General features: G+C 46.6%; 1 protein-coding gene across 6 annotated transcripts in view; it reads left to right on the forward strand.

The window, feature by feature from the left end:
* Positions 1–15765, forward strand: part of ltbp1 (latent transforming growth factor beta binding protein 1) — a 74561-nt gene that overhangs the window by 8463 nt on the left and 50333 nt on the right. For all 6 annotated transcript variants that reach the window (XM_030379008.1, XM_030379010.1, XM_030379009.1 and 3 more), the window contains exon 3: positions 170–491. In XM_030379008.1, the coding sequence (XP_030234868.1) occupies positions 170–491 (322 nt within the window). The remainder of the gene's footprint in view (positions 1–169; positions 492–15765) is intronic.

A 15765-nucleotide genomic window follows, 5' to 3' on the forward strand; every position in this document is an offset into this window, starting at 1 on the left:
CTCTCTCTCTCTCTCTCTCTCTCTCTCTCTCTCTCTCTCTTTCTCTCTCTCTCTCTCTCTCTCTCTCTCTCTCTCTCTCTCTCTCTCTCCCCCCTCTCTCTTTCTCTCTCTCTCTCTCTCTCTCCCCCCTCTCTCTTTCTCTCTCCCTCCATGGGCTTTTGTGCCTCAGCCAACTGCATCCCACAGTGCCAGAATGGAGGAATGTGCCTGAGGCCCCAGCTTTGTATCTGCAAGCCAGGTTCCAAGGGTAAGGCCTGTGAACAGAAGACCCCATCCACCTCCACCTTCCCTGGCCTGCCTGGGAATGGACACAATGGTGGACATACCAACGGACACACGGGCGGACACACCGGTGGACACAACGTGGTACCTCAGCGGCCCATACCCCAGCAGGCGTCCCCGCAAGCCTATGGCCACGCCCCCCCGCCGCTTAGCAACGTGGCCCAGATGAGGTTGAGCCAAATGGTGCGACCGCAGTACATGCAGCAACAGTAAGTGTCCCCTCTCTGGCTAACCTAATATGGAAACTTAACCACCTCCAGGGCCAGCCCTGGGCTTTGTTCGGCATTTTTGTCACCTGTCAATGCTTTGGAGAATTCAAAAAATCACACTTGTAGAATATAATCCCCTCCTTTTCTGTTTTTGCGTCGCGTTCTTTTGAGGTATTAACTAGCGCTGTGTCACAATAACGTCTTGGCGAGCATTAGCTCCAGACTGGTCTGAAGACTCATCTGTTGATAATCATGGAGCCAGCGTGTTTGGTGAGTCAGCATTTGGCAGAATGGTGAATGGACCAGCGAGACTAACTCGTCTCGAATAGCAGTTTTACACGAGCAAAAAGGATTAAGAAACAATTTTAAAGTTGTTACCTTCCCCCTATGGAGCAAAAAAAACATTTCTCAATTGGTGTTTGGAGAGATGTTTCGTTGCAGTCCTCCCTCATTATCAGCGTCCATCCATCAAGAGGATAGGAGAACATCTCCCAGTGTATTTATGAAGTGCAGCTAAACCCCGCTGTGGTTAGCCATTTCGGTTTGTTTTTCCTTGTCACGGCAGGAGACGGCCAAAAAAATGTGCAATCCTGGAGACTCCTGTGCTTCCTCTCCCCGTCTCCTCCCCCCCCCCCCCCCCCCCGCCCTGTCTGGTCTAATAGGAGTAAAAACAGATTAATTCTCAGATTCAAATCCAAATTTGGAGGCGCTATGCGTTAACGGAATGGTCCAATGTCGACCTGCGCGAGCGTGCCAAGGAGCGCTGGCTTAGGTGAGCCCAAGCAATGCGTGATGAATGATATTTAAAACATTAAGGAATATGTCAGAGCGTGTGCGGCCACCGTGAAACGTGAAGTCTTACTTTTGCATTTGCGTCGTGGGCAAGATAATTGCTACCAGATCAGTGTCTTTGAAAGCTGCTCTCAATTTTCCGAGGGGGATTTATATTCTCCGGGGGCCGCGATTCCCCTGGTGCCCCTAGCAACAGCAGCAGCAGCACGTCAACTAAACGCATGAGAAAAACACTGAGATAATCTCTGGGTCAATAACTCTTAATCGCTGCAATTAAGCAACGCACAGACAGTTGGGGGCTAGAGCTTAGGTAAGATTAATCCTCATAGGAACAGGGAAGAGCACGGTTTTGCGGGATGGGCCTAACATATGTGCCAATGACGACTCATTTAAATCTGCTTACCTGTATATCTGCATTTTGTATAAGTTTTGACCTGTCCACTGTTTTACCCGTGAGAAAAGGAGACAAAATGGTCTCTTTGGGTCACATGAATCCTTTGTATATTATTTTGAGTATTATTGATCATCTGGCTTCATGAAAGTCCTGTCCGCTCAACTAAAGCATGGCATGAACACGGTCTGGGTTCCATTCCCTCTTGGTTCCTCTTGGCTTGTTGTTCGGGTGGTCAAATGTTCAGACCTCCTCATTCTCCAGGGTTCGTCATGAACCCAACCCCGGAGTTCAATCCATCCTGCTGGTTTCCGTGGTAACAGTCCTGCGCAGTAGACTTCTACCTCTCGATACTTAATCCTGCTTACATAAGTTACAGTTAGCTGGTGGTAAAAACCAAAACCCTACAATATTGCCACATCATTAATGTCAAGGTATCGGATAATGCAAATATTGTGCAGATGGATTCTGTCAATATTACCCCGGCTTTACAATCTACCACTGTTTGTAGCCCGTTCAAGACAAGCGTCTCTGTTCTGCCCCGCTCAGGAGTAATTGCGTGGCTTGTGTGTTAGTGTGTGGTTTTTTTGCTTCTCTCGCCACTCATATATAGGGGGGGAGAAAACGAGGCAAAGGGAACAGATCTTAAGCAGAGGCTGGCAGCCCAGGTGCTTCTATAGGCTCCTTTGTTCCCAGCCCGCTGGCTGAGTCAACGCCGAGCCCGTCTGTCTGTCTCCCCCGCGGTGTTAGGGGTGGCGACGGCGGCGACGGCGGCGGTGGAGACGCGAGGCCGTCTGTTGACGCTCGCACCACACTCAAAAGCCGCTGAGGCTTTAAAGAAAATGTGCAGTACCGCTCGATGGCTGGCCTAGGTGTTTTTCTTATTCGGTCGATCTCTCGCTGTATCCACCATTTGCGTCACGATCGAGAGCAGCGGTTGTCGGCTGCCAGTCTGACCTTAAGCCCCGTGATGAGAACCATAAGGGGTGGGAGGTGGGAGGTGGGAGGTGGGAGTGTGAGTTGGGCTGTTTTTGGTTTCCCCAGGTTTTCAGGGGGAGGGGGAGTAGCGACTTCTTGTGGAGGTCATGTGTCTTCAAGGGCCTATCGTTAACCCCAGCTTCCTGCTGGGGATGTTGTTGTGTGGTGGCTGTTTGTAGAGGAGCTCCATGTTACGGGTGTACAGAGAGGAGGGGTCAACACAGACACCGTACCAAACACCATTACACAGGTAGAAGTTTGTCATTGAGAGCGAGAGAGTGTAGGTTTGTACTGAATGTCCAACACTGGTCCGGACCCTTTCTTCTCTCTACATCAGGGGTCAGCAACCTTTTGGAACCTGAGAGCTACTTCATTGATACTGAGTCATACGAGGGGCAACCAGTTTGATACACTCTTCTGAGATAACAAATTTACTCAGTTTGCCTTTAGTTATAAATTATTATTAAGGATTAATGATACTCATCTATGTGAAGACATGTAAATGAATTAAGTCATTTTAATGATTTCTCACAATATTGTCAACAATGACTTAAAAAAGGTGGGAAAGAGTTGTTCAAGAATGAGTAGTGCTGTTTTTAGAACAGGCCTGTGGGCGCCTCGTATGGTCCTTGCGGGCGCCCTGGACCAAGAAACCATGACACAGCCCACCCCCCCTTAACACCACATGACAATAACCTCCACCACCACCCCTAGATTTAACCCTGCCTCTGGTCCCAGTGTTCCCCAGCCGTGGGTTCGATCCCCTCTTGGGGTTAGCTGATACGCAGATGAGGACACAGGAGATTGCTGACTCATGAACTAAAGATTGATGACCCTTTTTGTATGACATTTACACGACAGCATTTTCTCTAAAGGTTCCTTAAGGGTCCTGTATACCTGAACCGAGCTCCTCATGATTCATAGCCATGAGCCAGCTAATCCCTAAGTCTGGACCGACGCGCATAAATCCACTGGGACAATGATGTGACGGGCAGATGTTGATTGGATTAAAAGGCTGTGTGGAAGCCGATGTGAGACAACAATGTAAGATGGTTGCAAGAATCTCCAGACCTTAAGAACGGGAAAACCAGCCAAATAAGGTCTGGACCTGGAACCGGTGCTCTAGTCCCACAACATGAAGCCTACGTCAGTAGCAGAGTTCCCCAGCCCCAGCCAGACTGTCTTCCCCTTGGCTCCCTGGTTAGGGTGTCTGCTCCAGGGCTGGGGGTGCCATGCGGTCGGGCCCAGCTGAGGGTCAGGGGGTTCAGCCTTCCGCTAGACGGAGAAGTGGGACGGTTCTGGAGGGAAGAAGGAAGGAGGAGTTGGAAAGAGATGGAGCTTTGTGGTGCCGGGAGCGGTCGGACGAGCTGGAGAGTGAGTGAGCGAGCTAGAGAGTGAGCTTAAGAGTGAACGAGCAATCTAGAGAGAGTGAGCGATCTAGGGAGTGACGTAGAGAGTGAGCGAGCCACAGAGATAGTGAGGAAGAGAGAGAGTGAGGTATGAGGGAGAAATTTAGCCAGCGAGCAAGAGAGTGAGACACAGAGGTGATGAGCAAGCTAGAGAGAGGGAGAGAGTTTGACAGAGAGAGAGAGCTAGAGAGTCAGATGGAGAGTGAGAGCTACTGTGGGAGCGAGCTGGAGAGAGAGTGAGATGGTGAGAGCCGTACGGTGAGCGAGTGTCTCTGTGTTCGAAGAACTCTGATACTGAACAGACTGCAGAAGGCTAGGAGTTACCAATCTGTTGTTTAAACAGAGAGAGAGCTGGATCTCCTTACTAATAGCCAAGCCCAGTGGTGTCTGGTAACCATTCCTTGGCCCTGGCTCAGCATCCTCTCCTTGCTGCATTCTCTCTTTCCTCCTCTTTCAACCAAGAAAAAAGAGAAAGTAATTGCGCAGCCATTGCCAGCAAACTCCGTCATGCCAGATATTTTGTTGAGACTGGAATAAGATCCAATGTTTATAGTATCTCCCTCCCTCTCTCCTTTGCTTGTCTCCCCCTTCTCCATCTCTCTCTCCCCCTCCTCTCTCACTCCCTCTCCCTCCCTATCCCATTTCCCTCAATCGCTCTCTCTCCCCCCCCACCCCTCTCCTCCAACTCCACCTCACTCTGTCCCTCTCTCTCTCCCACCTCTACCTCTTTCCCTCCCTCTGTCTCCCTCCTCTATGTTGTCGGCCTACTGGCAGCAGAGCATTATTATAAACACTTGGACTCATTGACACCTGAGAGAAATCATGTCCGTCACTGGAGAATCCTCTGGTGCACACGAGCTGCATTCCTCTTCCCTATTGGAACGCAGGCATGCATGCACTCACACACACACACACACACACACACACACACACACACACACACACGCGCGCGCACGCACGCACGCACACACACACGCAAGCACACACGCACACACACGCAAGCACACAAACACACACACGCAAGCACACACACACACACACACACACACACACACACACACACACACACACACACACACACACACACACACACACACACACACACACACATGCATGTGCACACCCACATATACATACACACACGGTTTTATATACGTACCCACATTCTCTGTCTTGCAATAGTCTTAGACTTTGGTGTTTTATTTTTTTATTGCAATAAATAATGGATGATGGATGATTCAAGTTCTGTATCAAGACATTCAGACGGATGTCTTCATACAAGACTGTTTGTGTCAACAAAGACAGACAGACATGGCAGACATGAAGGTAGAAGTGGAGACACAGATGGAGAGCAGACAGACGTGTAGGCAGACGGTGGGTATCTGCCTATCTGACGGTATCATCTATCACAGAACAAAATGCTTTAAACCTCCTCAACTGAAAAGGAAGTTATATATTTGCCGTAAATTTGTAAAAGGTGAACTCAACCCAGACTGTGGCCTTTGCCATCACAATGAAGAGAGGAGTGAATTATAATGCATAACCCGGTTGCTTATATATATTGATAAATCTCCTTCCCCCCGATACAATTATTATTCAGCTGCCACTTTGATTTATCGGGCCTGTTTCATCCAGCTCCATAAATAAAAGCAGCTGTAGACCCTTTTATGCTCCTTAGGAACAGTTTGTAGCACTTCAACTCAAGTATTAGCCCTTTTCCATAACAGTGACGTATTGTTCAGTCATCCACAAAATATTTTTTTTATCGGAAACAGTAGGATTAAAATGTGCTCAATTCTTAGGAAGGTGACTGTAGATAGGATGTGCTCTGGTCTTCTGATGGTTTGGGCTGAACTCGACCGACTAGCCTCCACACGCGTTTCTTCTTCACACCAAAACCTTCATGAGTCATTCATGTCTTTACCAAAAACCTAACAATTTACACTGTAGGCCTACAAATATGTGCTTTCCACTTTGTTTTAAGATGAAGGGAAAGAGAATTAGAGGAGGGGGGAGATAAAAAGGGAGAGAGGGAAAGAGGGAGAAAGAGGGAGATAGAGGTAAGGATGAAGGGAGAGAGGAAGTGTATGGAGAGAGAGACTACATAGTCTCAGTGTGTAGAGGTAGTCTCCAGCTGGTGCTTTCTGTGACTTTGGAACACACACACACACACACCCACACCCACACACACACACACACACACACACACACACACACACACACACACACACACACACACACACACAGACACACACAGACACACAAACACACTTTTACGAAACCTAATCCTCACACACTTAATAAGAACCTATTTAACATATCACATAAACAATGACTGCAAGGTGCGGGTGAAAGTGTGAGACACACAACGCAGACACATACAACGCAGACACACGTGGCACACACACACAAACACATGTGTTCCATCCCGGAGGCAGATGTATGGTAAGCTGAGGACCCGACAGAGACCTGCGCAGACTTGTATAGCACCAACAGAATGGCTATTTAAGACGGCATGTTGCAGCAGGGCTATTTACAAGACGATCGCAGGCTATTTATTAATACCAGGCCTTGTTGCACAGGATATGAGCCGGTCCCAAGGCAACTATTCCTTCCAATCTAGTCTATGGGATCTATCTGTATCTTAGTCCTTTACTTTTGTTTGTTTTTTGTCAAATGCAAATTGCATTCAATATGACCGCTATAGGAGTCTTTAGCATATTAACATGTAGTGATTACGCATTGCTTTATCCAAGTGACTTACAAGTGAAGCTGGGAGAAACTGAAAGGAGACAATCAATGTTGAATTAAAAAGTTAAACCGCTGTCACTAGTTTAAAAAAACTGGACAGAGTACAGAGTAGCCAAAACAAATCAGAAATAAACTAGAAATTAGTCGATTTCTGCAAGAACTTTAGAGTCTAGTTGAAAAGAATCAAACTTCCCTTCAACACGTAGTCACAAAAGAAAACTGGAGCAGGAGCTCCAGGTGGACAAAGTTAATGTTCCCCAGGATTGGGAGCCAAAAGTCTGGATTCTGTGGAACCTGCATCCCAACGGGTCCGACCGTTGAGTAGAATCAGCTGGATCGGTGGCCTGAGGAGGGTCCGACCGTTGAGTAGAATCAGCGGGATCGGGGGTCTGAGGAGGGTCCGACCGTTGAGTAGAATCAGCTGGATCGGTGGCCTGAGGAGGGTCCGACCGTTGAGTAGAATCAGCTGGATCGGGGGTACTGAGGAGGGTCCGACCGTTGAGTAGAATCCGCTGGATCGGGGGTCTGAGGAGGGTCTGACCGTTGAGTAGAATCAGCGGGATCGGTGGCCTGAGGAGGGTCCGACCGTTGAGTAGAATCAGCTGGATCGGGGTCTGAGGAGGGTCCGACCGTTGAGTAGAATCCGCTGGATCGGTGGCCTGAGGAGGGTCCGACCGTTGAGTAGAATCAGCTGGATCGGGGTCTGAGGAGGGTCCGACCGTTGAGTAGAATCCGCTGGATCGGTGGGTCGTAGGGGCTCTATGAAGACCCTGGAGTAATCTGCTGGAGGTCAAAGGTCTGATGTTTGAAGCTTGTGATTCTTTGTCTCTGGCTCGTGTGTAAATATTTGTCCTATTGGATCTGGATGGGATGGGTCCTGGATTTTGCTATTTCAGATGGGATTCAACCTTTTCCGCAACCCCTCCCTGGGAATAACCGTTAGCTTTTGAAGCCGCTTGGCGACGTAGACCCTTCATTACTCAAGTCTTCATCTCCTCATCCTCTCTCTGGTTCTGTTCCAGAACATTTCAGCGTAGAAGCAGACAAGCTTTTGCAAAGCCAACTAACAAATTAATTTAATCTGATTAAATAATTAAAGTCTAATTTATTTGTAAATTGGATTAATTTAGAGGCAGTAATGATTAGTTTGCGTTGGTATTTGCTGCCACTACAGAGGGCGGCAATTTAAGCTTGTTTTCATTGTCAATTAATCATATCTAATCTAATTGGTTGATGCTTTGTATTTTTCCTCTAATTAAAAAATTCTAAATGGTTGGAATGAAGGCGATGAACTGGGGTTCTAATGAAGGTGATGAACTGGGGTTCTAATGAAGGCGATGAACTGGGGTTCTAATGAAGGTGATGAACTGGGGTTCTAATGAAGGCGATGAACTGGGGTTCTAATGAAGGCGATGAACTGGGGTTCTAATGAAGGTGATGAACTGGGGTTCTAATGAAGGCGATGAACTGGGGTTCTAATGAAGGTGATGAACTGGGGTTCTAATGAAGGTGATGAACTGGGGTTCTAATGAAGGCGATGAACTGGGGTTCTAATGAAGGTGATGAACTGGGGTTCTAATGAAGGCGATGAACTGGGGTTCTAATGTGAACCTTCTCTCTTGCTCTCTTGCTCCCTGTCTCTCTTTCTAACTCTTTTGCTTGCACTCTCTCACTCTCTCTCTCGCGTTTGGTCAAGAATAGCTCAAGAAGGTTTTCCTCTGGATAAATGTTGCAGAAAGAGAGAGGGGGCTGGGAGAGGGGGGCAGAGTGAGATAGGGGAGATGGTGAGAAAGACAGATGGAGAGACAGATAGAAAAAGGGAGAGATTGGGATTGGTGAGCTGCTGTCAACCTGACTAACCAAATACGACCAGACTGAACTCTGGCCCCGCAAATTATTGAAGGTGTATTGGTTGTTCTCAAAGTTAAGTAGCTGGTTGACCCTGTGTTCCTGTTTTGTTGTGTGTGTGTGTGTGTGTGTGTGTATGTGTGTGTGTGTGTGTGTGTGTGTGTGTGTGTGTGTGTGTGTGTGTGTGTGTGTGTGCGTGTGTGCGTGTGCGTGTGTGCGTGTGCGTGTGCGTGTGTGTGTGTGCGCGTGCGCGTGTGTGTGTGTGTGTGTGTGTGTGCGTGTGCATGTGTGTCTCTGTGGGTGTTGATGTGTGTGTGTTTGGAGATAGCTCAAACTAAACCTATTGAATGGTTCCTCTCCAATAGCGAATGGTGTACCCCCATTCAGTATACAGCCCTGATAAGTAAAGTTTAAACTTTACACTGTTTAGACCCCTAAGCTTCTGGAGAAAGTTAAACCTTGACAAGGATGGGTTGATAGATGGAAGGATGGATGGATAGCAACCATAACAGATAACAAAATAATTAATAAAGATAACACAAATAAAATGTCGACAACTTATATACAAACTATCACAGCCTTTACAACTCAAAGTGTAACAAGAAGATGATCTAAGGTACACCAATAAATCGGACAGAATTATAAAATAGATCATTCTCTTCGGTAAATGTACAGCTGGCTTTTGTTTAATCCATTCAAGTAGATTCTATGTCTAGCTCCAGTTGAGCTAGACACAGATATAGAGCAGCTAGATATAGATGTAGCGGAGCTCCTTTTAGCTATAGCACGGCTAGATATAGATATAGAGCAGCTAGATGGTCTCTGTCATCACTGAAACCACGCGACTGGAAACCAAACGGTTTTCACCACCGACTAGCGGGGCGGAGTGGGATGGGAGGCCCTGCCTGTTCTACTGTTAACTCCTTACGAAGAATTCTTCTTTTATTTCTTTCCAGCTCTATTGGCCAAATTTAGAATCAATAACAACCTCAAATATAGTTTTGGGTTCATGTGTTTTTTCCTGACTTGGACGTCTGGATGGTTTTCTCCTATGATGTTCGTCTTTGTGGGCCTTCAGCCAAACCCAGCTCTGCTCGCCTCTTAATCTCCGCCTGAATCTGTCTGCCCGACTAGCCGTGCCTCAGTCCAAGTCCCCTCGTTGAAAATAGAAAACAGTCGAAGCTTATCTACTGCATGTACGAGCGCATTACTGTCAAACAAGACTTTTAATCAGGGCATGGTCACTTCTCTTCAATATCTAGCACTTCTCAGCTCCGTATCGGCTTTCTGTTTTGGGAAGCGTTACCATGTTTGAACCCTGTTTCAGACCAATACATTATCATAAACTATATTTGTTATCTATGTTCTAGAGGAACTTAGGGTTAGACCCATTTAGGTCTGTACCCACTGAGGATGACCTGTGGAATAAACTTGTGTGTCCCCTTGCCGTTACGCATTCAGCTGTTAGTTTGTTTTCTTTGTCCTGCTGTGGCATCACTACAGAGCTTGGCAAAACAATGTGATGCTCTGACTTATGGTAATGACGCAGTACGCATATTATAGGTCATTGTGCAGTGTATTGCTGTTTATTGATATATAGGCCCAGAACTGCTGGGGATTCTATTTCCAGATAGGTGCCAGTAAACAGCCATCTGACATTGCCTACTCCTTCACAACAGCTCAGGGGAGAACGTTGGCAAACTCCCAGAGAATGTGTCGTTGCTTCGTCTTTCTCCTCCAAACTTCGTCTCTTTCTCCTCCAAACTTTGTTTATGTGATTTTTTGTTATTGGCACAAACAAACAAATGACAGGGCCTGCATCCCGCCACAAACATCAGGCTCCTAAAAAAAGGAACAGATGATTATATTTCTCCTACCCTCTGTCAGGTAATCAACTGTCTCACCTGTGCTTCGAAGACGTAATTTAATATTGCTGGATCACTGGTTGATTCAGCGACCATTGGTTGATTCCCAACTCCCAACCGCCTAGTCGGTGGTCTTTGTAAGTGATCAGAGAGAAGTTGTGCGTTTGCCAGGAATTACTTATCTCTTCAATAAATCATTCAAGAGTAAAAGCCCCATCATAAAGCCTTTCCCAGTGTTGTGTTAAATAAGTTAGCTAGGTGTTCTCTGTCCGCCAAAGCTTCATCCAATCAATCAATGCTTACACCTGGATAACGAACATTCATGTGGGAGCTCGATGTTTGTATTGAGTTGATGAAAAGGCGAGTGGATGGACAGACGGATGGATGGGTTCCCCAAGCAGAGCTCTTCATCGGTTCAGGTTCTCCTGCCAGTTCCTCTGGGCTGAGCCAGATTTAGAAGAGCTGAACGTGGCTTTTTTACTATTTAGTAGACGATGCTATCCAAAGCGACTGAACAGGGGAGTGTTTTTCAGCCACATTAATGAGCAGGTAGACGTTGGGGGAGCTTGCTTAGCGATGCCTACAGGCAGACTGCGGGCGTTGGGGTTCAAACCCAGAACCTTAAAGCTGGGAGCCAAACACACGAACCACGAGACTCTCCAGCAACTTTTTTTTAGCATGTGGGCCATGTGGAAGAGCTTAACACATACTGTGGCTTCCAGCGCCTGGCGTTCCCCGCTACCACCAGCAGCTGCTAGGAACGTCTCCTTAATGGAGTTATTTCTGTGGTTTCTGCTGTTATTATTTGGAGTGTCCTTATGGTGGGCGGAAGACTTGGACTGAGCCGGAGAAGGAATGATGTGGGACGCCGGGGTTTTAACCCACAATCTGGTATTTATGGTCCGATGTCTGAGAGTATTGACTATAGTGTCTGGCAGTACATTCTACTGTCTGACAGTATTGACTAGAGTCTGTTGTTAAAATCTATTGTCCGAGAGTATAGACTGGAGTCTGTTGTTACAGTCTGCTGTCTAAGAGTATAGACTAGAGTCTGTTGTTACAGTCTACTGTCTAAGAGTATAGACTAGAGTCTGTTGTACAGTCTAATGTCTGAGAGTATAGACTATAGACTGTCTGAGAGTATAGACTAGATAATGTCTGAGAGTATACACTGTCTGAGAGTATAGTCTGGTGTCTATACTCTTCTATGGCCTGTAGTCAGTCTACATTCTGATATGGTCTATAGTCTGGGAATACAGTCTATAGTCTGGTATGGTCTATAGTCTGGGAATACAGTCTACAGTCTGGTATGGTCTATAGTCTGGGAATACAGTCTACAGTCTGGTATGGTCTATAGTCCGGGAATACAGTCTACAGTCTGGTATGGTCTATAGTCTGGGAATACAGTCTACAGTCTGGTATGGTCTATAGTCTGGGAATATAGTTTATAGTCTGGTATACTCTACAGTCTTGGAATACAGTCTACAGTCTGGGAATACAGTCCTACAGGTAGGTGCAGTCCATATGGATGCAGTCTGTATTCTGGGAAAGTGGTTTAAAGTTTGTATGGTCTAGTAAATACTGTCTGATACAATCTTAAGTCTGTTCTATAGTGTGGTACAGTTTATAGTCTGGTGTAAGCTCCATGCAGACAATAGGGGAATGAACCTTGTGTGTCGGGGCCTTTATCGAGTTTGACGGATATATTTTATGACTTGTTATTCCCCACTGCATGTCCTGAGTTTCCCGAGTTGGGATCACCCAGGACTGAAGGAGTTGGAGGAGGAGGAGGTTGAGGCTGTGAAAGAAACCAGCTGAGGACTTTATCCCTTCTGCTCAATATCCTGCAGATTTTGGTGGATGCCCAAATCCCAATCCTGCCGTATTCTTCTTCCCTGTAGACCTCTGCCCAAACCCCCCATCCTGCCATATTCTGCTCTCTCTCAGACCTCTGCCCAAACCCCCCATCCTGCCATATTCTGCTCTCTGTCAGACCTCTGCCCAATTCCCCCATCATGCCGTATTCTGCTCTCTGTCAGAGATCTGTCCAAACCCCCCATCCTGCCATATTCTGCTCTCTGTCAGACCTCTGCCCAAACCCCCCATCGTGCCGTATTCTGCTCTCTAGCAGTACTGTAGACCATCCCCCATCCTGCATATACTGCTCTTGGGTAAAACCTTGCCACAACCCCCACCCTCCCATATTCTGCGCTCTGCTAAAACCCTGTCCAAACCCCATCCTGGGATATTCTGCTCTCTGGTAGAACTCTGCCCAAACCCCCATCCTGCTATTTTCTGCTCTCGGGTGGAACTCTGCCTAAACCAAAGGGAGTGTATCGTTGAAGATACTGTACATCAGGGGGTCAGGTGAAATAGGAACTGTTCTGAACCAAGTCTTAGTTGGCTGACGGATGCTATGGCTATCACCGGGATAGCCATCTGATGTAATCGTTCATATGCCGTTTTGTATGCATCGTTTCCTGAGAGCTGCGATGTTATAGACACAATGTTATTTTGTTCAAACACATGACTTTAGTTAAAGAGGTGCTTTCATCCAAAAATAATAACAATAATTGCATTCAACCATGAAGGTACAACCCAGAAACTGCAGGAATCATGCGAGTACAAACAATTGATCAAATAAGCAAACTACCTCATTGGGTGCATGAAGCTTAACAGCATCAGTCTGCGATTTGTTCAAGACGAGAGGTGCTGGAAGACTGTCAACATTCATGGTGTTTCCACAAGTTGTTACCAACAAGCTTTGTTTCTAGATGTTTTGAGTACGGACAGTGTTTCGACAAAACCGTAAAGTAAAGGTTTTTATTTGAACATTATTATGTATATTACATACAAACACATAAGAGTGCAGTTCTGATTAACAAAACGACAGATAGAGACTGTGATGTTTAGTTGAGCTTGGTTCTGCTTGACGGATTTCATTACGAGTCACATGGGCTGTGGGTAGAAAGGACTCACTCTCTCTCTCTGTGCTCTTTAATAACCCACTTCCTGTCTGAGTGGGGCAACAAAGGGTGACCTTTCCTAAGATGTCAGAGCGATTACAAACATCCCCGTACAGTAGCGCTGGAATCAGAGCGGGGAGCTATTGTGTTATGGGTGGTCCAGAAGCCCAATGGATGGAATCCGCCCGCAGTAATGAAGCCGAAATGACGCAGAACTGCATGGAAATGCCAGCCCAGCAGAACCGAGAAAATGAGTAGCAGGCTTGGCTTCTGACCCGCCGAGTGTGTGTTGGTCTGCAGTGGTACTGCTGTCCTACGGCCCAGTTTGGGAAGACAGAATAAATGTGAATGGCTTTATTGACAACACATGGTGTAATTTTGTGTATGTATGTGTGTGTGTGTGTGTGTGTGTGTGTGTGTGTGTGTGTGTGTGTGTGTGTGTGTGTGTGTGTGTGTGTGTGTTTTGTGTGTAAGTATTTAATTGCAGGCCATTCAAAGATACAACACAAACAAATATAAATCAATTAAATTACGTTACAATATTGGAAAATTGATATCATAACATCCGCTACGCTCAAGGTTAAATCGGTGTCCTGGAGTCAACAAGAGTGAAACTAGCTGTCTTCTCTATCGCACCGTCAAGATGCGATAGAGCTCATGCTACGCTGAATAGTTTCTGGAAAATACGATTACCATCCCAGTCGAGACAGCGAACTGGGCGTCCGCCTGTGTGTGTGTGTAAGTATCGAGGACCTAATGAAAAACCTGCTGAGGCCAAGTGTATTTTGTCCACCCTTTTCTCTTCTTGGCTTTTCAAAGAATACAAGGAGCAAAATCAATTTGTTTTAGCAGATACTTGGATTCAAATGAAAGAATGAGGAGATGCTACCATGGGAAGGGGCTGCTGCCACGCCAACGTGGGCCCCTGTAGGATAAACATATTACTGGCTCAACATCCACAGACCAGCCCATCTGTACCAGGTTGGTCTGTGGACACAACACATTTGTATATGTGCAAATACTCAGACCTGCTTGTACGTGCATCAGTTTCAGATATGTGTTGCACGTTTTCTTCATCCTGCTCATATTGACGACATCGTTTGACACAAGACTCTTTATAATGAGAGTGTGTGTGTGTGTGTGTGTGTGTGTGTGTGTGTGTGTGTGTGTGTGTGTGTGTGTGTGTGTGTGTGTGTGTGTGTGTGTGTGTGTGTGTGTGTGTGTGTGTGTGTGTGTCTGTCTCGGATAACGACCTTGCAAGTCCAGCGAGCTCATGGTGCGTGTGATGAGTGTACAAATGAGGAGGGAACACGGAGCGTGTTCGACTGCTGGTGAAGTTAGTTTTCTGGTGGGTGAGCTGGAGGTCTGTCCCAGCCCTGGAGGGAGACGTCTCCGTCTGGCCCCACAACCATCAGCCCACAAACACAGCAAACAGAAGCATTCGTCCTCTTGTCTGGAGCCTCCTCCTCAGGCCACAAAGCTTACCTTCTTTTGTCTGGCTCTTTCCTTCTGAAATATCTGTTCGGCCCTAGAAGGACCGTCCTTGTTGTCTGCCTCCTATGCCAGAATTGCAGAGCACTTTACGATAAGACAAGATTGTATATTTTGTTCAAGGGTTGTGTTTGGCTGGACAGACAACCTCTGGCTACCTCTTACGGGATATTGTGTTGTGTATTGTAAAAACACTGCTTGTAGCTGTGGAGTGTGATTGTGGAGGATGGCTGCTTTAAGCAATCTCACCTTGCCAGTCTGCTTGGCCTCTGGGGTTGGGTGAGGTTGCACACCTGTTGCGCATCAAGTAATCAATGTGCACAGGTTACACCACCGCCCGTTGACCTTGGGTTTGGAGAGGGCCAGTAAAAGTCACCTAGATGGAATGTTTTCATGTTTTCATTTAGACGGTTTTATCCATAGTGACTTACAATTAATACTGGAGAAACTACCAAAGCTTAAAGGAGCATTTCACCGGTGGAGGCATGAATATGTATTGAATTTGGATCCTATATGTAGTGGAATAATAAAATAAAATTCTAATTTGGTGCAGTCTTGACCAAGAAAAGGCAGAAAGTGACTTTTTGGCGCTTGTGGATTGAATACAACAACTCCCACCATGCACAGCTTCGCTGGCGGCCACTCCCGCTGATCATCTCCGCCTATCGGACACCTACTTGTTCCATCTACTAATGGAACAAATCAGAGTGGAGCTTGACCCGACGTCACTGGCAGAGAGTAGTGACGCTTGCACAGAAGCATACGGCCGACATCTTTCTTTAT

This window comes from Gadus morhua, chromosome 15, assembly GCF_902167405.1.
Source record: "Gadus morhua chromosome 15, gadMor3.0, whole genome shotgun sequence".
NCBI lineage: Eukaryota > Metazoa > Chordata > Actinopteri > Gadiformes > Gadidae > Gadus > Gadus morhua.